The following is a 24,593-nucleotide window of genomic DNA, read 5'->3' on the forward strand; positions in this document are numbered from 1 at the left end:
ACTTTACCCTGGGGTAAATTTCCCTTGAACAACCACAAATCCAGTCTCTGCTGGTGGGGAAAGAGCTGGGTTTAAACATTGCTCCTTCCCCAGCCTGTTTCAGCTTCAATAAATTCTCATTAAGCTGTGCCAGGGTGGGTTTTCCTCTGACTATCAAGCCACTCTGGATGCTGACAGGACACTGAGCCATGAACCAGTGGCAAGAGGAGTTTGCTGCAAACTGCTTTCGAATGACAGCACATGAAAAAACAAGGACCAGGGGTTGCCAAAGTCTGTAATGTCCTGAACCAAATCCCTGCCAATGGCACAACCCCTTCCCTGACCCTGGGACAAAGCCAGGAAAGGCTGAATGGGGAGCAGGCAATGGGCAGTGGGGTTGCTGTGCCAGGAGGGAGCTGGTCAAATCCTCCAGGCACATCTGCAGCTTGTGCAAGCTCTGGCAGATACATCTCTGTGCTGTGCCCATGGAAAGCAGGGCTGGGCATGGCAGAAGTGGCACAGGAGGGTTTCCTTTCCCAGCTGATTTGAGGCTGGGGAGGACAAGCCCACCCCAGCTGTACCAGCAGCTCCATCAGCCTACGGGCTGGGCAGGGAGCTGGGCTGGGGGTGGGTGAGTGGGGAAATCATGAGGCAACCCTCACCTTGCACAGAAATCATGGGGCAACCTTCACCCTGCACAGAAATTATAGGACAATTCTCACCTTGCACAGAAATCATGGAGCAATCCTCACCCTGCACAGAAATCATGGGGCAACCTTCATCCTCCACAGAAATTGTGTTAGTGTTCACAGGGGTCTGAGGATGAGGGAAGAGAAGAGGATCTGACTCCATGTTGCAGAAGGCTTGATTTAATATTTTATGATATATATTATATTAAAACTACACTAAAAGAATAAAAGAAAGGATTTCCTTAGAAGGCTGGCTAAGAATAGAAAAAGAAGGAATGAATAACAAAGGCTTGTGGCTCAGACAGAGAGTCTGAGCCAGCTGACTGTGATTGGCCATTAATTAGAAACAACCACATGAGACCAATCACAGATGCACCTGTTGCATTCCACAGCAGCAGATAACCATTGTTTACATTTTGTTCCTGAGGCCTCACAGCTTCTCAGGAGGAAAAATCCTAAGGAAAGGATTTTTCATAAAAGATGTCTGTGACAAGAAATGATGGGGCAGCCCTCACCTTGCACAGAGACACCCAGAGCCAGCAGCAGCTGCAGGGAGCAGATCCCACTCTCTGGGTTACCAAAAGTGGAGCTGTGCAGGATGAAGTGAGGTCACCTCGTTCTCAGCAGTACCTGCCTTGCAAGGGAGGGCTCAGGGGCTCTGGCTTTTGGCGTCCCAACATTCCTGTGCTGTCCTTTCCCTGCAGAGAGCTGTCACACAACCAAATTGAGGAGCTGCCCAGTTTCCACCGGTGCCAGCAGCTGGAGGAGCTGTGAGTATGGAAATGTCCTTGTTTGTGCTGTGCTCTGGGGAAAAGGGCTGCTTTGAGGAGAGGGGTGGTTCACACCCACAGAACTCCCAAGCACTGGGGAAGTTGGGCATTGTAACTCACTGTTTGGAGTGCAAATGGACCAGAGCTCCACTGTTGGGATCTTTAGCTTGTCACAGTGACCCCGAGAAAAGTTCAAAAGTCTCTTTTCCCAGGCTGGTGCTCAAAGAAGGAGTCAGGGCTCTTCATTTCTCGGTCTCAAGGTTTTTAATTGCATCTTACCTATAAAATATTTTCTCCTGCCCTGCTGAGGTCCATCCAGCAGGACAGTTCCAGGCACTCTCTCCCCAGGGCAGTGTTATGTCTTTATACTAAAATCTACATCTACAATGTTTACAATTACTTTCCAATACCTTTCACCTATGTTAGACAGTGAGCTTCTACTCTAAACCAATCTGTAAGTGCCAACATCACAGCAGAAGATGGAGGCCAAGAAGAAGAAGGAGAAAGACTGGGCACACCCAGATTCCTCCATCTTGCCCCCTGAACCCCCATTCTAAAAACCCCAAAATCTACTTTTCCACCTTGTGATAACTTCACTAATATTCTACCTGAACTATTGTGGGTGGCAGATCTTCATCTAAGGTTGGTAATTTGCTCCACGGGTCAGAATCAAACCCACAGGTGTTTTGGGCTCTGTGCCAGGGTCTGTGAGCCCCCTGGCAGGGGTCCTGGCCATCCTGGACAGACAGAGGGATGTCCTGGATTCCCACACTCCACTCTGCCCCTGTGCACATACAGAATAAAAATACATCCCCTGTGCACACACAGAATAAATAAAAATACATCCCCTGTGCACAGGAGCTTAATTCAGGCCCTGTCAGAGGTCCCAGCCACTTCAAACAGAAGTGGGATGTGACAACACTGAATTCCCTTCTCTAACTCCAGGCTGCTATGAACTAATCAAAAATGGGTTTATGTCCACCATAAACATCTTCTGCTCCAAGGAGGGGTCCATGCCATGGGCACAAAGCAGATTTTGTCCACCCTGCCCAGGGCCAGCCCCTCCTCAGTTCAGGGGGATTCCTTCCTCAGCTCTGGAACTGGGTCCTCTCCAGGCCCCAGGAGGCACTGCTGCTGCTCTGAGACAAAGTTATTCACACTCAGCTCAAAATGTGGCTCTACACTTCAAATAAAGCACAAGTTCTTGGCCTTTTTGAGAAAAACTGTTAAAAAAACCAATCAAGATAGACTCCATGATTTTTCACAGAATTCTGCTACCTGGAAGAACACATGTATGGGAGCAGCATCCCCATTAAAACCCCACAGCAGAGGTTGTCCCTGCTCTCTGTAGCACCTTAGCCTGGATAGTCAGAGCAGCTCATCCAGCCTCAGCAAACTGCACATTAGAACACTGTGAAACTACATGGAAATGAGAGCACACAGCCCCTGCTGCTTTTTGTGGCAGCTGTGAGAGTACCCCCAGGAAAACATTTGAAAAAAATTAAAAGTACACCAAAAAAAGACAAATGTTCAAAATTTCAAACCTGTAGTTTCACATATTCTGCCCGAGTTCCTTCTTACAAAATTTTATAATATGCCAAATTCAGACTTGACATTCATATAGAATCACATTAAATCCCAGTTTTTGGCTAGTGAAGTCAAATAGATTATACCTATGTATCTCTAAAAAGATTAATATCAAATTAGTATTAAATATTAATATTAAGTATTAATATTAAAATTAATTTTTTCTTATTAAGGGACCAAAATGAGGTTCTGGTCAGGATACAGGATGTCTCCTGAGGATGTGGGGAGTGTGTAGGTCAGTCACAGATTCTGTGTGAACTCTCACCCTGTTTTTTCCCCTTCCCAGGGGATGAAGAAGCTGGAAAGGGGATGTGCAGGGCTGAGGCACTTCATGTGCAGATGTGGACAGTGGGTTCTACAAGACATCAAGAGAATTCTTCATGAAACACTGAGATACCTTCAGCCCTCAAACCTTCATCCTCCCCCAGGCAAAGGGCAGCACCCCACGGTCCTTCCTGAAGGGTCACACAGAGCTGCTTGCTGACCACTGGCTCCAAGCTCTCAGCTTTTCCTCTGGAAAAAGCAGTTTGGAGGCTTAGGGCAGAGCAGAGTGGGAAACCAGTGTGGGTTTGGGGTTAACAGGGCACCTTTGGCCACTGCACATTAACTGAGTCACGATGGCATCAAAAGCAGAGGCTGTCTGAGCCCTGGCGCTGCTGTAGGAGAGAATGGCTCTGACACATTTTCCTGCTCATCCTGCTCAACTCCTGAAATCAGAGTAGGTCTCCCAAGCACTGCAACTTCCACAGTGACAGTGCTGCCCTGGACAAAGATCTCCATCACTGCCTTCAGCTCTCTTCTCAAACCAGTCTCTGTTTTCCAGGGGTCTCCAGCACAACAAGATCCAGGAGATCAGAGCAGACACCTTTGTGCAGCTGCTGGCCCTGCGCTCCATGCAAGTATTGCCTGCCAGGGAGCAGCTGGGGCTGTGCTGGGGAGGGGGCTGTGAGCCCAGGGGGGCTGGGGGAGCTCCCAGCCTGCCCCTGTCTCTGCTGGGAGGATTTTCTGTTGAGTCCCTCTGTAGGAGCATCAGGGGGTGGGACAGTGGGGATGGATGGAGATGAGAGATCTCTGCAGCCAGGGCTGGGAACTTGTGGGTTATTGCAAAGGGCCTGGGTGCAGGGCCCTGCTGGGAGCTGCCAGCCACAGCTGGGGCAGGACTGAGAGAAGAGAGGGGCAGAGAGGATGAGAGGGTAAGGAGTAAAAGGGCAAGAGAGTAAAAGGGGTAAGAGCGTAAAGGGGTAAGAGATCGAGGTTCCCATTACAATACCATAAATCTTCTTCTGTGCTGAATATTCTAATTCTCACCAACCAATCTAGTCCAAGATACAAATCCTATAGCATTTACATACAGCCTATAAGAATCATTACATTACCACACTGTGTTACATTTTAAACCCTAAAACTCCTCTTTGGGCCCCTTCTGCCAAGCTGTAGGGTCTGCTCTGACCCTTGGGCCTGTCTGCAAGCAGAGGGTGTTGTTCCATCAAAAGGGGATCACCTTCAGCTGGCCACACCATTGTTTTCCAGTTGTTCAGTAACTGAGGGATCTCAAAGTTTGCTTTCATTTCAATCTCACTTATAGTTTCCATATTCTCAAAATCTTTTGCCAGGCAATCATACTTATAAGGCTTTCCTGTTTCATCCTCCCCAACATCCCTCTTCCATTCCTCCTTAGGAAGGAGGAGGGCACAAACCATCCTTTGGCTCCCCCTGTGCCTGCAGATCCCCCTTCTTACCTGCCCCCTCGTGCCCACACCCCACACACTGCCAAGGCAGAGCCCACATCACAGACAGGCTCCTGAATGCCAGGAGGCACCCAGGGCAGTTCCTGAGTGTACCTGAGCTCCAGCACTCCTGTCCTACACAGGCAGGTTCTGGGCCATGCACTCCTGGAACACCCATCCTGTTTGGTTTGAAACTCCTCAGCAGTTTGTGTTCCACAGGTGCACCCAAGCACCTCCCACACACACAGAGTCCCCTCCCAGGTGCCAGGCAAGGCCCTGAAGGGCACCCCTGGCTCTGTGCCATCTAGGAAGAGCCCTGACAGTCTTTATTTGCTGTTCTGTTAGGAAGTGAGCTAAATCCCACCAAACCTGCTCCCATGGTGCAGCAATGTGAGTGCCATTTAACAGTTCCTGGGATCCCCTGAGTGTCACAGATACCAGGGTTACACCTGAGGTGTGACAGGTGACACTGCAGACACCCAGGGAACCTGAGCAGGCTGCCCCAGCCCAGTCACACACACAGAGAAAGCTCTGGCAGCTTTGGGTGTGTTCTGGTCCCTGGGAAAGGATCCATCCCACCCAATGTCACACACCTGAGCAGGTGTCTTGGCTCCCTTGGAGCTGGAGAGATGAAGTTTGGCCTGTAGCCAGCCTTAGGGCAAGAAATGTGTCCCAGTTTGCTGGTTCCCTCTGCCCTGCCTACAGAGGGAGTGGAGCTGTCTCACTTGAATGAAGGCAGAGCTTTCTGAGGGGACTCAGTGAACCCAAAGCACCTGTGCATGGCAGGAGACATTCCAAACTCACCTTCCCCAGAGCCCTGGGCTGTTGAGGTTCCTGTTGCTGGTTCCTCACCTTCTGGGGCTCAGGCTGGGCTCTCCCTGGTGGCTCCCCTGTCAGGGGAGACCCTTCTGGACTGGTTTTGTGTCAGGAAAGAGAAATGCAGTGGATTGCTTCAGTCTTCAGGTTCCTGTTTATTATTATCTTATTTAAAGTTTTGCACGCTGTCCATATCAGGCTCAGCACACTGGAAAAGCACCACAAAAATGGCCAACAACCTCTTGTTACAAGGTCTTTTAAAGCTAAGCTATCCAATTAAGAACTGACACCTGGATTATTTCCCCTTTTAGCCCAACAACTGATCCCAAAGAGCCCCCAATGCAGACTTTTCTGCCCAATTACAAAATGCCACCCAAACCCATGGAGAAGGAGGAAGAAGAAGCATGAAGAAGAAACCCAGGACAACACCCTGTGCCCTCCATCTTGCTTCCATCCACAACACACGAAAAATCCCAAAACCTCAAACCTCAATTTCTCACCAAGTGATACACCTACACTACTCTCTAAAATCTATTTCACACTTTTGTTGATTCTAGTTTATCTTGAAGTTTAGGAAACTTTCTCAATGGATGAGGGTCACAGTCAGTGCTCCCCTGGGGGTCAGGGCACCCCAGAGCAGACACAGAAATATTCCCAATGTGCTCTGGGTTTCCACACTGGCCCTGTCTGCCTGTGCCCCACCCAGCACTGTGACTGCACTGGGGATGCTCTGGCACTAAGGCATGACCTGTTTGGCATGTTGGCAAAAAATTCCCAAATTTGCAGAAATTAAGCCAGGAAAGAACGTTTTTCATGGATCCTTTCCTATTGGTCTCAGCAGAGGAGCTCCTGCAAGGCAAACTCTTGTTCCCTCTGTTGGAAACCATCCAGACACAACCCCAGACTTGTCTGTGGGGAGCTGCAATGGGACAGAAATTGCTGCTGACCAAGGGGCTTCAGATCCCACATGTGCTCCCACCAGGGCCTTTGTCAGCAGCTTCACTGCCCTGCTCTGCTCTCTTCTTACTGCTGTGTCCTTGCCTTGCAGAGACCTGAGCTGGAATTCCATCCAGTTTATTCACCCAGAAGCCTTTGTGACCCTGCACTCCCTCACCAAGCTGTAAGTTGCAGGGATGTTCACCAGGGATGGGAGGTATCTGAGCACCTCAGACTCACTCCCTGGGCTACCAGAACACCTGGGATTGAGATGTTGGATGACTGATGTGTTGAGGTTCATGTCTCAGCACTGATGTGGACACAACAAATCCCAAGGTTTCCTATTAATACTGTTAACAAAGGGATGATGAAGTGCAGGAGGGGCCATCTTCAAGATGCTCTCATCCTGAACACTAAACCTCTATTTCCTGATGCTTCCATAGATGCCTTTAAGGAAGATCAACAGGATGGGCTGTTTCTGCAAGAGTCACTGCAGACCATCTGTGCTGGCTCTGGAGGGCCCCAGTTCTCAGCCCCTGTGACAGTGTTCACAGGGGTTCTTGGATGAGGGAAGAGACAGGAATGTTGACTCCATGTTCAGAAGGCTTGATTTATTATTTTATGAGATATATATTACATTATAATTACACTAAAATGAATAGAAGGAAAGGTTTCCTCTCAGAAGGCTAAGAATAGAATAGAAAAGAATGAATACAAAAGGCAGCTCTCTCAGACTCTGTCCGAGATTGCTCGGCCTTTGATTGGCTATTAATTATAAACATCTAAGATGGGCTAATCACAGATGGACTTGTTGCATTCTACAGCAGCAGACAACCAGTTTACATTTTCTTGCTGAAACTTCTCAGCTTCAGCAGGAAAAATCCTAAGAAAGGATTTTCACAAAAACATGTCTGCGACAAGCCCCCTCTCTAAAACCCTTGGGTATTTGATGGGCTGGGACCTGCAGCTACTCCTGACCCACAGTGGAATAAGAGATGTGTGGGGCACAGATGTGCACAGGGAGGGAGATGCCACCCAGAGCTGCCAGCATGGCCACCAACCCCAGCCCTGCAGTGTTTATCTCCAGAGCTCCTGGCCCCAGAGCAGCACCAGCCTCATTTCAGCATCACATCAAGGGAGAAACTGAGGCAGTGCCCTCTGCTTGGCTGAGAGACCCCTGGCAGCAGAGCCCTGACCATGCTCTCCCTCTCTGCTCTCCCCTCACAGGGACCTGACTGACAACCAGCTGGCCACGCTGCCCCTGGATGGTTTGGCTGGACTGACCCACCTGAAGCTCCAGGGCAACCCAGCTCTCTCTGAGCCCTTCAGCAAGGAGAGCTTCCCCAAAATGAGGTACTTGAGGTGTTGGCTCTTTCCCTTCTGGGCTATGTTTGCTCACAGCACTCAGCCTCCTGCTCTCCTGGCCCATCTCCTGCTGTCCCCACACTTCCAGGCCCATGGGTTGAGGAGGATCCATCTGCTGCTCGCACATCTCATCTTGAATCTGTTCCATGGGAGAGCAGTGATGTGCTCCCAGGCCACCACCCCCACCCCAAACACACACACACAAGTGGAAAATGTGGAGCAGGCCCAGCTCAGGGCTCCTCTCAATGGAAAACATTCCCAGAAGCAGTCCTACCTAATGACATCCAGGTTTTCTTCCATAAACTCTGCTTGTGTGGCCCTGTCTTGTCTGTTACGGATTAATGAGGAGCCTGGAGGAGTCAGGCTGATGAAGAAGAGGCTGCAGAAGGCTCAGAGCAGAGGGCTGTGCTGCAGGCTCAGACTTTCAGACCCTCCTTGGCTCCTGGGTCCCAGTGTGGCACCTGCCTTTGGGCTGAGACACCCAGGGTCCAGGGAGCACAGATTCCTCCCAGATGAAGTCATCTCGTGCTTGGGTGTCCCAGGGAGTTCCCTTCAAGCCAAAAATGCCTGAGCTGATGCTCCCACTCATCCAGGATGGGTTCCCAAAGCTGGAGCTTCTCCAGGTTACACACAGGGCTGGGGTCACTGCACCAACACAGGGATTAAAGCTCAGGCCTGAGGAGGAGTGTGGAGCTCTCCCTTCATCTGCCTCAGCAGTGCAGGGCTCTCTCCTTCTGACTTTTTTATTCATGGCTAGGAAATGCTACATGACTGGTTCCCAAATGGCAGGGGGTTCCAGAAGCTTTTGGAGGGTTTCCTACACCCAAGATCATACAACAATAGAATGGTGTGAGTTGGACAGAAACATTAAAGCTCATCCTGTTCCACCCCCTACTGTGGCAGGGACACCTTCCACCATCCCAGGGTGCTCCAAGCCCTGTCCAGCCTGGCCTTGGACAGTTCCAGGGATCCAGGGGCAGCCACAGCTTCTCTGGGCACCCTGTGCCAGGAATTTTTTCTCAATATCCCATCAAACCCTGTCCTTTCCAGCAGGAAATGACGATTCCTTGTCCTGTCCCTCCAAACCCTTGTCCAAAGTTCCTCTCCAGCTTTCTTCACACAGCCACAGAACCAGAGAATCATTAATGTTGGAAAAGACCTCTGAGATCATCGAGTCCAACCTGTGACCTGTCCCCACCTCGTCACCAGCCCAGAGCACTCAGTGCCACCTCCAGTTGTTCCCTGAACACCTCCCAGGATGAGGACTCCACCACCTCCCTGGCCAGCCCCTTCCAATGCCTGACAAGCCCTTCCTTGAAGGAATTCCTCCTGATTCCAACACGAGTCTCACCTGGTGTAGTTTGAGGCCATTTTCTCTCTCCCTGCAGTGCCCAGAGAAGAGACCAATCCCCACCTTGTTACAAATCATCATTTGTAAGGAGTGATAAAGTTGCTGCTGATGGGGGAGAGCTTCATTTTCTCCAGGCTGAGCCCCCTCAGCCACTCTCCATATGATTTACCCTCCAGACCCTTCCCCAGCTCCATTTTCCTTTCCCAACTGCAGCCCCTCCATGTCTTCCTTGGAGTGAGAATTGGGCACAGGACTGAAGCTGCACCCTCACAAGTGCTGAGCTCCTTTAGGCACTGCCAGGGGCTCTGAGCTCTCCCTGGAGCCTTCTCTTGGCCAGGTGAGCACCCCCAGCTCTCCCAGCCTGGCTCCAGAGAGGCTCCAGCCCTGGAGCAGCTCCGTGGTCTCCTCTGGACCTGCTCCAAGAGTCAGTCCCTTGTGCAGGGTGGGTCAAGTTCAGCACTTCCAGGGTGTTTCTCCTCTAAATTAGTTCCATTCACATCTCTTGAGCTGGTTTGTGTTTGTAGCAGAGAAACTGAGCCTGCAGCAGTGCTTCAGTGAACCATGCCAGGCAATGGAGCCATTAACATTCCCCAAATTTGGGGTGCTGCCATTAAGCAGCCTTACTCTTGGGGCATGTCTGCAGGAGTCATCTGGGAGCAGTTCTGAGCCTTGCTGGGAGGAGCTGCACCTCCCTACCACCTTTCAATAATAGGATCTAATTTGGAGCTTATAACAGGAAACAAGTTGTATACAGAATTTCCAGACCCTCCCCGGGCTCGGCCAGAAATGTTTGGGAACATAAAACAAAAGCATATTTTTAGAATATAGAGTTTTACCATATTTACTGATCTTGTCAGAGGACCTTAATTGTCTGAAAAACCTGGGGTTCCTTTGCCTTCATCAGCAGTCTCCCTGACTTGCAGCAAAGCCAAAAACGCAGCTGCTGACAGACAGCCTGGTATTGCATCCAGATGATGCTCAGCTGCTGCTGAATTAACCTTCTAATACATACTATAATTAGCAACTATCAATTCAACTTTTGAGTAGAAATCAGACATTTTTAAATAACTTGCTTCACTTGGGGGACCTGAGAATTCCCTGCCTGAGCTGGGACTCCTGGAAGTGGAGTTTGAAGGTGCCCTCAACAGCAAGCAAGGGGAGCCTTGCTCTAGGGAAGCTTCTCCCCTTGAAGGAGGGAAAGGATGCCTGGAAAAACATGGCCTTGGGGTAAAAATTGAAGATCATTTCTCTCCATTGCATGTTGGAGAGAGGGGCTAGTTTATTCTGAGGAGAACAGCAGAAGGGTTTTTAGGAATGTGGTGGTTTAGGAATGGTATTCTCCAATTTAGTGTTCCTGCTAAAACCATGCACCGCTCGCTCCTCCCCAACTGGAGGCACAAAAGGCCAAGATCATGGGTTGAGATAAGAATAATTTACTGGAAACAGCAATGAGATAAGACACAAACACTAACAGCAACAATATTAATAACAAAAAATATAAGAAAAGAAAGTTATTTACATGGAAAGCCCCCAAAAACAAACAAATGCCAGATGGCTCCTCCACCACATTTTCTCCTTTCCCCCTAGCCCCCAGCAATGAGTGAAGTGGTACAGAATAACCTCTGGGTCCTGGCCATGCTCCCTCACACCTCCTGCAAAAATTAACCCTGTTCTGGCTGGAACCAGGACAAGGAACTATCTGGGAACTGTAGAGCAGTTTCCAAACCTGGTGTTTGACAACGTTCTATTGACTGACAGTTCCTTAAGCATCAAAAGTGGTGCAGAGACACCATGGGCTGCCCTGGGTCCACACCCTGTCCTGCACCAAAGCAAAATCCCTCTCCACTGCAACCATCAGCACACAGACCAGCTTTTGTCATGTCAGCAGCACAGGTACCAAAACTGGAATGATACAGAGAACATCAGCATGGCTCCTGCACAGAAATTCATGAAGTGTTCCATGGTTTTTTGACTCATCTGGTTAGAGCACGGTGCTAATAGCACCAACATTGTGGATGTGATCCCTGTAGGGCCCATTCACTTCAGAGCTGCCCATGATGACCCTTGTGGGTCTCTTCCGGCCCAGAATATTTTGTGACTCTGTATAGATGAGTTTCATCTTTGAACAACTGAAGGAACTAAGCAAAAAGTCCAAAGCAATGGAGAGTCAGGCCATGGAGGGGACATGTGGGGTGCGGAGGTTCAGGGTCATTACACCATAACCAATATGATCCAGTGAAGCCAAATTTATTATCCCTAAAAGACTATATTTATAATAAATCTCTACTGTCCACGTGTCTCTAGCTAATACGATTGGTTAATCCTAGCTGTTCATGTGTCTAAATTAGAATGCTGATTGGATCAGCTAATTTTTCATGCATCTTGCTGTGGTCATCTGTCTCACCCATGGCTCACTTTTTTCTTACTTTCCCAAGCTTGCTGACAAACTTGCTGAGTCCTGATGACTCTTCTTCTTGTATCTCTTTCAAGGATATACAGACCCTATTTCTGAATATGTCCATTATTCATTGTTTGTGCACGTGTCCATTGTCCATTAGCACAAGCAGGCTGGATTGTGCATCAGCTGCATATGGCCATTGTCTGGCAAGAACTCCTCAATCTGCAAAAAACTCTCAACAGGGACACATCTTAAAGTTCTGCTTTCCTCTGTGCAGAGTCCTGGAGGTGCCCTATGCCTACCAGTGCTGTGCCTATGGGAGCTGCAGCAGCTTCTTCAGGGTGTCCAGCCAGTGGGAGGCAGAAGACATGGCCCCTGAGGAGGAGGATCCCCACAAGAGGACCTTGGAGTTGTTCCCAGGCCACGCTGACAACCACTGTGAGTAGACAGCCTGCATGGGGATCAGCCTGGGCAGGGCTGAGAGCTGGGGTGCCATCCTGCCTCTGCAGGGCTGGTGCCACTCTCAGAGGTGGGCAGGCTGAGCCTTCTGCAGCACAGGGGGCCCATTGCTTGGAGCAGGCTCCTTTGGTGACCCTGAGTGGGACAAAGAGTAGGTCTGGCACATCCAAACCTTCACAATGGAGCCAAAGGACCTGCAGCCCCCACACCTTGGGCATGTTTGTCATTTCAGCCTTGCTGGCCATGGAGGGAGGCTGCTCAAGGCACTGGGAGGTGGCTGAGGCTACCTGGGACAACTGGGCTTGGTCATCTTGGTCATTAGGCTTCTGGGCAATGTGGAGCCTTTGGCAGGACATCAATCTTTGTTCTTGCATCATCTAGAGGAAGGACCTGGGATTAATCTGAGTAAGAGAATGAACTCAAAGACCTGGAACATCCCTCTGACTGCAGGCAGAGAGAGCTGTCATCTCTCTCTTGGGTGTTACAGCCAAGGCCAGGGTTAGGTGTGACAACAGGACATGCTTGGGGAACACAGCACAGGGACTGACCAAGGGAAGGGAAGGAAAGCTCCATGGCTGAACAGCACTTTCTGTCCAGGAATCCATTTATTCTGTGCTCCAAAGTGCAGCTCTGTTCAGACTGCCTGAGACCAGTTCCAGGAGCCAGCAGAGTCCAAGGCACCTCTGCACTCCCAGCCCCACAGCACAGCAGCAGCTCCAGCACCAGGCTGGTGTGACCCCTCTGCAAGAGAATCTCAGAATAGCATAAAGGAAAACATGAACCCCTTTGCTTCCTCTGTAACTGCTGGAGAGTGCAAACATTTCAGAGCACAGCCTGGATGCTAATTCTATTTATATATTTGTGTAAATACAGTGCACTTCCGAGGCCTGAGACATCCTGCAGGCAAATCCACGTGGTAGCTGGAGAGTGAGAGAGGGCTGTGCCCTGCAGAGCCCTGACCCACCTGATCCAGGAGCTCTGGGCATCCAGCCCTGCTGCCCTGCACAGCCTGGGCAGGCAGGACTGCATCTGAGGCACAGCCAGACCCAGAGCTGCCGGACACTGCTGTCAGGAAAATTAACCCACAAACACCAGGGGTTTATGTCCAAAGGGAGACAGAGGAGTCCTTTGACTTTATTTGAATAAAGGGAGAGGCCATGGGGCATTCCCCTGGGATCTCTCAGATTTTTGGAGGACGCAGCCTCCTTTTTATCCCAATTTCCCAGCTGCATTTCCCTTCTCTCTTTCCCCATTTCTGAGGTACTTGAAAGGTTCAGACTTCCCAAAACACCTGATACCAAAGATTTCCCTCTAATGTACAACACCCCCTTTTAATTTTTAATTCTTATCGAATTTAGGGGTTTTTCTTCCCCATGGTTTCTTTCAGCTTTCAATGCCTAATTTCATTTATCAGCAAACCTGAAGTTTATTTGTAAAAGCAAATATCTTTTTCCATTCATCAATCAGTGTAATCCTTCCCATTGCTTCTTTTATCTACCAGCAGACCCACAGCTCGTTTGTAAAGACAAATCTGCTGTTCCTCTCACTGTGTTCTGGGCAGGATGACCAAGACACTTTGTGACAGAGCCAGCAAGGGACCCCCCAAGCCCTGTGCTGCTGCTCCTGCACTGATCCTTCCTGAGAATGACCTTTAGACATGCACAGAGCACAGCCAGAGGGCAGCCAATGTGATTCCTGCTGGCATTTGTGGCTCCAGGAAGCATGGTAGACTTGGTGGTAACACTGGCCAGACAGCACAGAGGAGTCATGTTTCAGTCATTGCTGCAGGATTTCATCTGAGCCAGGTCACTTTTTCCATCATTAATGCAGCCCATACTGTGGCAGTCCTAGAGCAGATAGTTGTGGGGTTTGCCCAGCAAATTATGGCATTTGTGGGAAGATCTTGTTTGTGACAAGGGGCCACAGAGCTGCTTTTGCTCAGTCTTTGATGTGCCAAAGGATGCTCTCACCTGGCCCTGTCAGCAGAGCAGAACCTACCCCAGGCCTCCAGGCCAGTCCCAGCACCAGGAGAGGAATGCTGACTGATTCCTGACTGATTCTGAGATGTGCCAAATGAGGATATTTACAGCTCATAAAGACTCCCATTTTCAGATGTTAAAGCATTGGATCTGTGTTGGAATATCAAAGCACAGAGGTGCAAATTTGAAATGCACAGGAACGCCATTCCTTGTGATGTGCAGCTTTTGCAGATGACTCTGCAGACCTCCAGCAGCAGGGTCTGCTCTTGATGATATGGGGTTTGTGGTATTGCTGTTTTGCTTAATTAAACATGGCTTTATTTCTGTTCCCTGTGCTTCCTTTCTGATGGCCACTGATGGCATTTAGCTGGGTTATATGAACCTTGTAACACTTCCTCATTAAAGAGGAAAAAAGCTCCCAAACATTCCTTTCATGCAAGAGGGAAAGTGGTCAGCTGGAGAGAAAATACCTCAGGGTTGTGTGGCAGCAGGTCCAGCCAGGCTTGTCACGGCACTCAGGATGCTGTGGGAGAGCTTGGAGAGGGACAGGGAACATTTCCAGAGAGCTCTGTCCTCTCAGCCTTGTGCATTGCTTCCCAAATGAGGGAAGAGGTTCCCAGAACCTCAGGCTGGGCAGTGAAAGGCAGCTCGTCCCAGGCAGCCATGCAGGGACAGGAAAAGGCTCCAGTGCCCTGCCCTGCCTGGATGTGGCTCCTACAGCCTCTCCTGCTCCATCCCATCCCCATCCCATCCTACAGCCTCTCCTGCTCCATCCCATCCCCATCCCAGCCAAGCCCAGCCCTGAGAGAGCCCCTGACCCCAGACCCAGAGCACAGGTGGTGCCACAGACCCCAGCTCTTCCCCATCCCCCCAGGGCCCTGGGTGCTGGGAACTCCCCCTCAGCACCTGAGTGTGTCCATTCTCATCTGAGTAACACCCACCTGGGGCCCAAACTAGAGTGGTCAGTGCACATCTCACCATTCAAACTGTTTGTCACCTTGCCAAAATGGATAGTTAAGGTCTCATTTCTAGCACTTTCAATGTTTGGGATATCATTGAATTCTTGAAGCTCTTCTTGTTGCCCCCTTGTCATGGCAGGGACACCTTCCACTGTTCCAGGTGGCTCCAAGCCCTGTCCAGCCTGGCCTTGGGCACTGCCAGGGATCCAGGGGCAGCCACAGCTGCTCTCCAGCTCTCTTGGCACCCCTATAGACACTGGAAGGGTCCCTAAATGCTGGGGCCTTCTCCTCTTAGGCTGGGCAATCCCAATTGTCTCAGCCTCTGGATTACAGCTGGCAGTGTTTAGCAGACATCCCCTGCACCAAGTCTGCCTCTGTGGCTGACCAGGAACCCAAGGATGGCTCAGGGACCTGCCCCCAGCACAGCCCCCAGCACAGCCCCCAGCAGCTCCCAGTGGTGCTGCAGAGGAGGGCAGCAAAAGTGCCCTGGGGCACTTCCATCACCATCCCAGCACCTCCCTTGGGGACCTCTGGTCTGAGGAGAGGAGGGGGATGAATTCACTTACAGCATGTGTTTGCAATGATGGAACAAAGCTGTGGGAAGGGAGAAGGGAGCACTTTGTGTGATATCCTGGGCAGTGGGACACTGCTCCCCCAGCCCAGCACCTCCAGCAGCCTCTGAAGTTAGAACTGAGTTAATGTTAGAATGAACTTCTGCAGCCACCTGCTGTAGGAGCATCGGGGATGGGACAGTGGGGATGGATGGAGATGAGAGATCTCTGCAGCCAGGGCTGGAACTTGTGGGTTACTGCAAAGGGCCTGGGTGCAGGGCCCTGCTGGGAGCTGCCAGCCACAGCTGGAGCAGGGCTGAGAGAAGAGAGGGGGAGAGAGGATGAGAGGGTAAGAGAATAAAAGGGTAAGAGATCGAGGTTCCCATTACAATACCATAAATCTTCTTCTGTGCTGAATATTCTAATTCTCACTAAACCAATCTAGTACAAGATACAAATCCTATAGCATTTATACACAACCTATAAGAATCACTACATTACCACACCGTATTACATTTTAAACCCTAAAAACTCCTCTTTGGGCCCCTTCTGCCAAGCTGTAGGGTCTGCTCTGACCCTTGGGCCTGTCTGCAAGCAGAGGGTGTTGTTCCATCAAAAGGGGATCACCTTCAGCTGGCCACACCATTGTTTTCCAGTTGTTCAGTAACTGAGGTATCTCAAAGCTTGCTTTCATTTCAATCTCACTTATAGTTTCTATGTTCCCAAAATCTTTTGCCAGGCATCCATATTTATAAGGCTTTCCTGTTTCATCTTCCCCAACAACCTGCAAACCCTGCAGGGTCCTCAGAGATACACCTCTACTTCTGCCATTCAAAAAGCTACTCCAGACCCCAAAGAGGATCTGCCCAGGCCTCTTGCAGCCACCCTCACACCGAGGAGAGGGCAGGGCCCTGCCAGCTATGGGGCTGCCCTGGCTGAGACAGACAGCACTGAGCAGGGAATGAGCAGGCAGCACTAAGGGGAAAAGCATTCAGCCCAGTGTTTTCTGTTCCACCCCTTCCTCAGCAATTCTGCTCCTCTTCCTCTCACTTGACTTTTGGTATAGGCAGCTCCTTTCTCATGGAAAGGGCACTACTGGCAAAGAGGGCTTTTCTCATAAGACCTCAGAAAGTGAAGGCACCTCAGCAAAATTCAAATAAATAACAGCTTCTTCAAAATCAATGCAGCCTGCCTTGCTGGGACACAACAGCCATTTTCCTTTCTCACAGCTCCCAGGCTGGAGAGGCACTGGTTTCGAGCAGACAGAGGTACATTTTTCACTTTGAATCCCACTGTGCTGACTAAGGATTGCTCTGTAATTCCCAGCAGGCTCAGTAGTCCAGGCAAAACAAGAGATCATCCTTCACTTCAGGAAAATGTTTAACCTGGGCTTAAAACCAGGCTTTGAGGAGAAAATGGATGGCACAGGTTACACTTTCCCAAGGGCTGGGTCTCAGCAGAGCACAGCAAGGCAAGGCTGTGTCTGTTTTATTTGGGTATCGTGACTGCACATCACAGCCTCTGCACTGTGGCTGGAAAAGACACTGGAGATTTATAAGACTATAAAATACAAGGATGAAATATTTTTCCATCCCACTGTGAGGGTTTCCTTGCCAGGCTCCAAAGCAGCAGTAATATTTCAATTCTTACACAGACAGATTTTAAAAATGACCTTTTTTTCCAAAGCTCCCTGAAGCCGAGAAAGCCATGAAGCTTGTCAGGAGGCACTAAAGATAGCACATTATTTGTCATCATCCTTTAATCAAATAATCCCAGTCACATTTTCAAACACAGGCAGGGAGCACAGCTCTTGAGAGACACCACTTCTAAACAGATTAGACACATCAATCCCACTCAGGTCAGTCTTATCTGTGGGGATTTGCCTTCCTGGCCAGTGTCTAAGCTGCCAGGTGCACACCTGGGCTCCAGCATCAGTCCATTCATCCAAGAGAGAGCTCATCCCACAGCCACAGATCCAACTCTCTGGCTACTAGGTTGTAGCAAGAACAAAACCACATCCTTTCCCTTTCCTCCTGCTGGCAGAAAACCTTCCCAAACTCTCCACTGGGAGCTGGTGCCACAGCTGGGAATGGGGCAGCAGGACAGAGCTGTCCTCACCGTGTCCAGCCAGCAGGACTTTGGGAACAGGAGCAAGGAACAAAGCAGAAAAGTCGTGGATTAGGCTGAGAGGATGCCATTCACCCTGGTGACAGCCTGCACTGAACACACAGCTGAGGGCTCAGCCCCATCCCCTTCCAGCAGCTCCTTCTCAGCCAGGGGCTCTGCCTGACCCTCAGCAAGCCCAGCCTGGCTCGGGGTGCAGAGATGCTGGTGCAGGGCTGGGCTCTGCAGCCTGGCTGCACAAACCCCATGGCTGCAGAGTCTGCAAATCCCTCAGCAAATCCTGGGAACATCCACGATCAAAAACAGGGCACCACAGTCCCAGGATTTTACAGGACATAAAATAACACAATAAATGTTGTGTTCCCTTGTCTCTTTGCTGAGGAACTGCTTGGTGGCGGTTGCTGCTGACAAAACATTTGTGCTGCAAGAAGAGGCTGATGGTTCCCTCTGAACAAAGCCCCAAAATCCCTGTTGATGAACAAATATTGGACAAGGCCTGCCCAGAGAGCTCCCATGGAGAAGCTGCATTTGAAGGCTTTGTGTTCTTTAACCACACAGGCTGGAGGATTTCTTTACTTTTAATAAAGAGTGCTGGGAGGAGGGAACCACAGTCCCACAGCTCTGGGATCTGGGGCTCTCACACTTCAAATGTTGAGAGCAACCTAAAAACAGAGGGGTTGGCTACACTGCAACCCACCAACGTTTACAAGATCTTCTCCCTCTGCAGCAGTGACTGCAGGGGACAAACTGCACACCAGCAGCTGCTTTGAACTGGCTGGGAAGGTCTGTGTGCAGGACAGGCAGCAGGAAAAGCTCCTGACCCACTTGGCTCTGATGGTTCTGCTGGTTCTTATCTGAGCACCATTTCTTGTTCTTTCCTCCCCAGATGACCTGGATGCAGATGATCTTCAGCTGGACCTTGAGGAATCCAAGCTGCACCCCACAATTCAGTGCACACCAAGCCCAGGTGAGCAGCCAGGGAAACCCTTTGAACAGAGTTGGGATCTTTGAGCTTCTCTCAATGCCCAGGATCCCCCACGACCTTACAGATCAGAAAGGTTGGGCTTAGACCAAGTGGGGGACGGGTGAGGAGTCTCCTTCTCCCCCCTGGATGCAGCTGCTCTCCCAGGTCAGGAAAAGCAGAGCAGGAACTCCAGGTACCACCAGCTCCTCCATCCACTGACCTGCTGCCCTCAGCTCTGGTTCTCCTGATTTCCTGACACTCAGCTTTGCCTCATCCAGCCTGGAATTTTGCATGGCAGGCCTTGTCCTTGGTGTCCTGATCGCACCCATGGCACTGCAAACTGCAGGGACACTTTGCTCTGTGTCCTGAGGAAGGGGAGGGGAGGCACTGGGCTGCACATGCTGGCTGGGGCTCAAGGAAGTTTCCTTCTGATTTTGTCCCTGTTCATAGCTCAGTGGGGTCCTACACAGGCACACCTGGAGGCTGCAGAGGTCTGGTTCCAGCCAGCCTGCTGTGGGACACTGACAGGGACAGACTTTACCAGTTGTTCCACTGAGTTTGTTGCAAAACGAATAAGATTTCAGCTGAGGGCATGTCCTGCTGCCTGGCACTCTGAGCTTCACCTCCTTAGAAATGAAAAAGCTTTCTCCATTTCCCCTAATTATTTTGCTCTCTACCACCTAAAACTTCTACCACCCTGGTTTTGTTTTTGCTGAGCCACTCACTGAAACATCCCAATCCCTCCCAGAGGCAATTTTATACCATTGCCCACTCTCTTCTTTTTTCAGGTTCCAGACCAGTTATCTTTTTACTCCTCCATGACCTTCCCTTACTCACTTCCCCCTCCATACACTTCTATTCTTTCTTTCTCCTGACATCCTTCCATGTTCTGCCTGCCCAGACCCCTCTGTCTCTTCCCTGCCACCCCAGCTCCCTCCCTCTCTCCCTCATGCCCAGACACTTCACCTCCTGGTGCTCATCCCCATTCATGCAGAGTGAATGAAGAGGTGCAGACACCTCTTAGCCAAGGTCTTGAGTGCACAGAGAGAGGCTGGCAGTGCCAGAGCAGGATGCAGCATCCTGGCAGATCTCCACACTACCAGCTCCCAGGGGGAACGTGAGGAGGAGCAGGGAATGGCAGAGGAGCCCAAATAACAGGCTCACGCCAGAGGAGTCTGCAGTCATAACTTTTTTACATTTTAGGAGCACTGATCAGTTTGTTGCTTTTTATATTTTATTTTGACCCCACCCTGCACCTTCTTCCCACCTTAGACAAGATCTGACAGGGTGCCAGAGGCACTCCAGTGTGAGGGCAGGAGCACAGGGGAGACCCAAGAGGCAGCTGCAGAAGAGGGGGGACAATGTCATATTTTCCAAGGCACTCATGTGGCTGGTGGGGCCAGGAGAGGGCTGGGACTTGGAGAGAGGCAGTTCCTGCTGGGTGTAACTCTGGGGTTTGTCTTGCAGGTCCCTTCAAGCCCTGTGATCACCTGTTTGAGAGCTGGATCATCCGCCTGGGAGTCTGGCTCATCGTCCTGGTCTCGGTGCTCTGCAACGGGCTGGTCATCCTGGCTGTCTTTGCCTCCCCCAGCTACCTGTCCCCGGTGAAGTTCCTGGTGGGCTCCATCGCCGGGGCCAACCTGCTGATGGGCATCTCGTGCAGCATGCTGGCCCTCGTGGACAGCCTCACCTACGGCCGCTTCGCTCGCTACGGCGCCCGATGGGAGACGGGCGCGGGCTGCAGGGTGACAGGGTTCCTGTCCGTGCTGGCCTCCCAGGCTGCCATCTTCCTGCTGACCCTGGCTGCTGTGCAGTGCAGCCTCTCGGCCTCCTGCGTGCGGGGATACGGGAAGTCCCCGTCCCTGGGCAAGGTCAAGGCCGCCGCCTGTTGCTGCCTCTTGTTGTCCTCTGTGGCTGCCATCCTGCCTCTCTTCTCCATTGGGGAATATGGAGCATCCCCTCTGTGCCTCCCATACCCCATCCCAGAGGGGAAACCCAGCAGCCTGGGCTTCACCGTGGCCTTGGTGATGACAAACACGCTCTGCTTCCTGACCATCACGGGCACCTACATCCGCCTCTACTGCAGCCTGCTCAAGGGGGAGTTCAGCGCTGTCTGGGACTGCGCCATGGTCAAGCATGTGGCCTGGCTGATCTTCACCAACTGCCTCCTCTACTGCCCAGTGGCCTTCCTCACCTTCTCCTCTACCCTCAATCTCTTCCTTATCACCCCAGAGGTCATCAAATCCGTCTTCCTTGTGGTCCTGCCCCTGCCCGCCTGCCTGAACCCCTTGCTCTACCTGCTCTTCAACCCCCACTTCAGAGATGACTTCCGCCTGCTGAGGCAGAAAGGGCAGGACAAGAGCAGCTTCCCCCAGTCCTGCAGGGCTGATGACATGGAGAAAAGCTCCTATGACTCCACCCAGGCTCTGGTGAACTTCTCTGACATCGACCACATGTGTGAGACACCTGATTCCCTGGGAGTGCGGCCCATCCTTGACAGCTACAGCTTCCCCTCCATGGCGCTCATCCCCTGCCAGCAAAGGGTGGGCACCAGGGGCAAGGACAGGGGCTGCTCTGAGCACTGCCCCTGCCTCAATGACAGTGAGGTGCTGATAACTCCAGAGAGCCGGGATCTGTCTGGCAGCAGCCTCCGGATAACCTTCTTCCCCTCCCCAGCCACGCCGCCCTACACATCTCACTTATAACCCTGCTGGGAGCAGCCGTGGGAACGGCCCCACAGCCCACACCGAGGGCCAAAACCAGTGCCCAGGGGCCAGCAAGGTGACACAAACGGCTCCCTGAAAAGCACCAGTACAATCTGTCTACCCTCATCCCCATCACACCTGCCTGGGCAACAGGCACCGCTCTGCCAGCTGCCCCTGGCCTGGAAGGGCTCTGACTGAGCTCCAGACACTCAGGGCTGGCCATGGGAGGAGACAATCCCTGTGTGAGTCTCACTTCTGCTAGGAACTGCCTGGGAGAGAGCCCCCCTGGCTCAGGAAGTGGGTCAGGGAAAGCTCCTCCTGCCCACCCTGCAGCATCACCAGCCAGGAGGAGCCTGCAGCAAAGCCAAGCTTGTGTTCCCAAGGCAGAGACCTCTTGGCCAAAACCATGGCTCTGTGGCAACCCCTGGAAATGGCTACCTGTGAGGACATGGCCACCCACAGGAACCCCAGGCCTTGTTCTCTAGGGCTCTCTGCAGGTCCCACACACCCCTGGAAATGGGCTGGTGCCTGCCTCACACCACCAAAAGCAGAATATCCATGTGTACACCTGAGTTTTGGACACCTCTACTTTGGGAATCCCCATTCATTCACTGGGAGCCTCATGGATTGGACACAACCCTCACTTCCAGCCAAGCCCAGGAGCTGGGGATGCTCAGCCTTTCAATCTGACCCACAGAGTCTCACAAGGGGTCTCTGAAACCCGCAGCAGCCAAACCCAAACAGTTCCCAGAGAATCCCATGTGCTCTGCCTGAGGTCACCCAGCAGCACCAAGCCAAGGCACCCAAGGGCACAGCAGGCCCCCTCAAACAGCACAGCACACCTGGGGCACTCCTGTCTGCAGCCACCTGCTCCTGGTCAGACATGGTGAGAATGGGGTCTGGCTGCTGCCTCATTGCCCCCAAACCTCACCCCTGGAAGAGGCTCTTGGTTCTGGGTACATGTCCCACACACAGTGGAGCCACTTTGGGCACTGCATGTGCCTTCTCCTGTTTTAAGGGCAGGCAGCTGGTGTAGAAGGAGGAAAGAGAAATCAGCATTGTGGGATGGTGGCATCCGGAGGACACAGGCCACTGGGAACAGCCTCAAATCCCTTCCCTGCCGCTCAGGGATCTCCCAATCCTCTGACTCCATCACAAACCCTCCCAGTGCCCCCAGTGCAGCAGGGAGCCCTGTGCTCAGGGCTCAGGCCTGGGCAAAGCTTTGGTTCTGCTGACGTTACTGCAGCTGTTTGTCACTCATTTTCATGAGATAATAAATGAGCCCTGTTGCTGACCAGTGGCTGGTTTCTGTCCTCTTTCACGTGAGGAGACCTTGGTGGTTCCCTTGGCAGCTGCTGTGCCTTGGGTGCTGTCTGCACTGCCAGAGTGAGAGCTGAGAAATTGTGTTGTGTCCATGTGAGTTGGTACCACCCTCCCCAGCCCTGCTCCCAGAGGGAAGAGCCAAATCACCTTCATGCAGCAGCATTGTGGCACCAGGTGCCTCTCCAGGTCCCATGTGAGACCCTGTACCCTGGGATCTGCTGCTCAGGGGTTTGAGTTTGTGACCAGGACAGATCTGTGGCATCAAAGTGCAAGGACATCATGTAACAGGGTCTATGCAAAGCCAGACTTACCAGACAGATCCTGGCTCTGCTTCCCTCCTCTGCACTTGAGGCCTGTGGTCTTATCTCAAGATGAGAAACTTGAGAGATACCAAGAAATCAGAGGAACAAGATCCAACAATTAGAGAAGAGGGTGGGACCCCCAAATTTAGTGACAAAATCCAAAGCTCTGCTACAGTCTTCAGGTGGGAACTGTGAAAAATATGGCCTGTTGTGAAACTTGAATCCTGATCCAGACCTCTGATACCCTACACATGCTCAAAATCTGTTTTCATGTTTGGCTCATTAAAAACAGAGCCAGGAAGACCCTGAGATAATGACAGGGCTTGTACAGGTGAAAGCACTGCCCTTCCCATGAACAATTCCTCCAGGAAGCTGTGGAAAAGTCCACTGTGGGTCTGCATAAAAGCTCTCTGGATTGTGTGGGGTCCTTGATCAATGGGGGACTTCCCACACCCTCTCCTCCCAGATGAAGCAATGGCCAGCAGCCCTGCAGGGCCTGTCTGTGCCAGAGCCAGCCCAGGGCAGCCAAAAGGAGACCCTCAGCACCTCACTCACCCCTCAGGGCTCCACAGCAGATGCTGCCCATGGATGTGTGACCATTACTTGAGCTCACCCAGGATCCCCACTGCACCCTTTTTCTGCCTCACTGATGTCTGCAGGCATGGAGGGTGTCCCCAGTAAGCAAAGGACAGGCTGCAGAGCATCTCTGGGGAAGGAGGGACAGACAGAGCACCAGATCACCCCAAAGAGCCCTGAGCCCCAAAAGCAGACATGCTGTAAAGCACAGGAGCTTTTCCTCACTGCTCAGGAGGAAAGAGTCCCTTGGCTCCCTCCAGGGAAGCTCAATTGCCTCTGAAAGCCAATGCCCATCTCCTGGCAACTCAGGAATTGTCAGCTCAGAGAGAACAAAGCTCCTTGGAGCACTGCTCAATGCACCAGCCAGGATTCTCTTACCCAGCTCCCATGGGCACAGACCCCTCCCACACATTGCTGCTGCACAGGCAGTCAGGGGAATTTAGCTGAGCACAAGCTGGTCATGGAGCAGGGATCTGCTTAACTGAGCACAAGCTGGCCATGCAGCAGGGATCTGCTCCCTCTGCTCCCTCTGCTGCCCAGGCCACAGCAGCCCCTCAGAGCCCATGGCAGCAGGCACAGCCTGAAGGCCTCTCTGGGCTGTGCTCCTTGCAGGGTTGCTAAGGGGAAGGAGGGAGCACAAACACAGAGCACATCCTGTACTGACCAAAGAGGTGCCCTAGAAACAGTGAAATGTGGATCTGCAGGAAACAGAAAGCAGCACCTTTCCATTTCTGCTGCCATAAATCCAGAGTGTGAGCTCTCTGGAAAATGCTCATTGAAATGCCTTTCCCCACATCTCTAACAGTGTACATGTCTTTCCACTCTACCAAGCACTAACTTCAACAACTTCTTTAAAAAATTTAAAAGTAAAAGCAATCCCACACCACTCCACCTCCCTTCCTAGCAGCTGGTGTGGTCCTTACTGGTGCCACCCTGCCCACCTTGTGGTACCTGGGGTGACTCTGGGCTCTGCAGGCAGCACATTCCACCTGGATTGGCCAGTCCCACACCCATGCTGGAGTCAGCTTAGACT

At 51.6% G+C, this 24,593-nt stretch overlaps 1 protein-coding gene and 1 non-coding gene across 2 annotated transcripts in view; both read left to right on the forward strand.

Moving 5' to 3' along the window:
* The window catches only part of LGR6 (leucine rich repeat containing G protein-coupled receptor 6), a 170,707-nt gene extending 149,307 nt beyond the window's left edge, over positions 1–21,400 (forward strand). Inside the window, exons 12-18 of the mRNA XM_059487947.1 lie at positions 1,373–1,438; positions 3,849–3,920; positions 6,617–6,688; positions 7,732–7,857; positions 11,896–12,056; positions 18,577–18,657; positions 20,122–21,400. Of these exons, the coding sequence (XP_059343930.1) occupies positions 1,373–1,438; positions 3,849–3,920; positions 6,617–6,688; positions 7,732–7,857; positions 11,896–12,056; positions 18,577–18,657; positions 20,122–21,359 (1,816 nt within the window). The 3' untranslated portion in view covers positions 21,360–21,400. The remainder of the gene's footprint in view (positions 1–1,372; positions 1,439–3,848; positions 3,921–6,616; positions 6,689–7,731; positions 7,858–11,895; positions 12,057–18,576; positions 18,658–20,121) is intronic.
* On the forward strand, positions 11,096–11,188 carry LOC132083481 (U6 spliceosomal RNA). Its single transcript, XR_009419956.1, has one exon. It is a non-coding gene; the product is annotated as a U6 spliceosomal RNA (small nuclear RNA).
* Positions 21,401–24,593: the final 3,193 nt, after the last annotated feature.

This window comes from Ammospiza nelsoni, chromosome 23 (assembly GCF_027579445.1).
Source record: "Ammospiza nelsoni isolate bAmmNel1 chromosome 23, bAmmNel1.pri, whole genome shotgun sequence".
NCBI lineage: Eukaryota > Metazoa > Chordata > Aves > Passeriformes > Passerellidae > Ammospiza > Ammospiza nelsoni.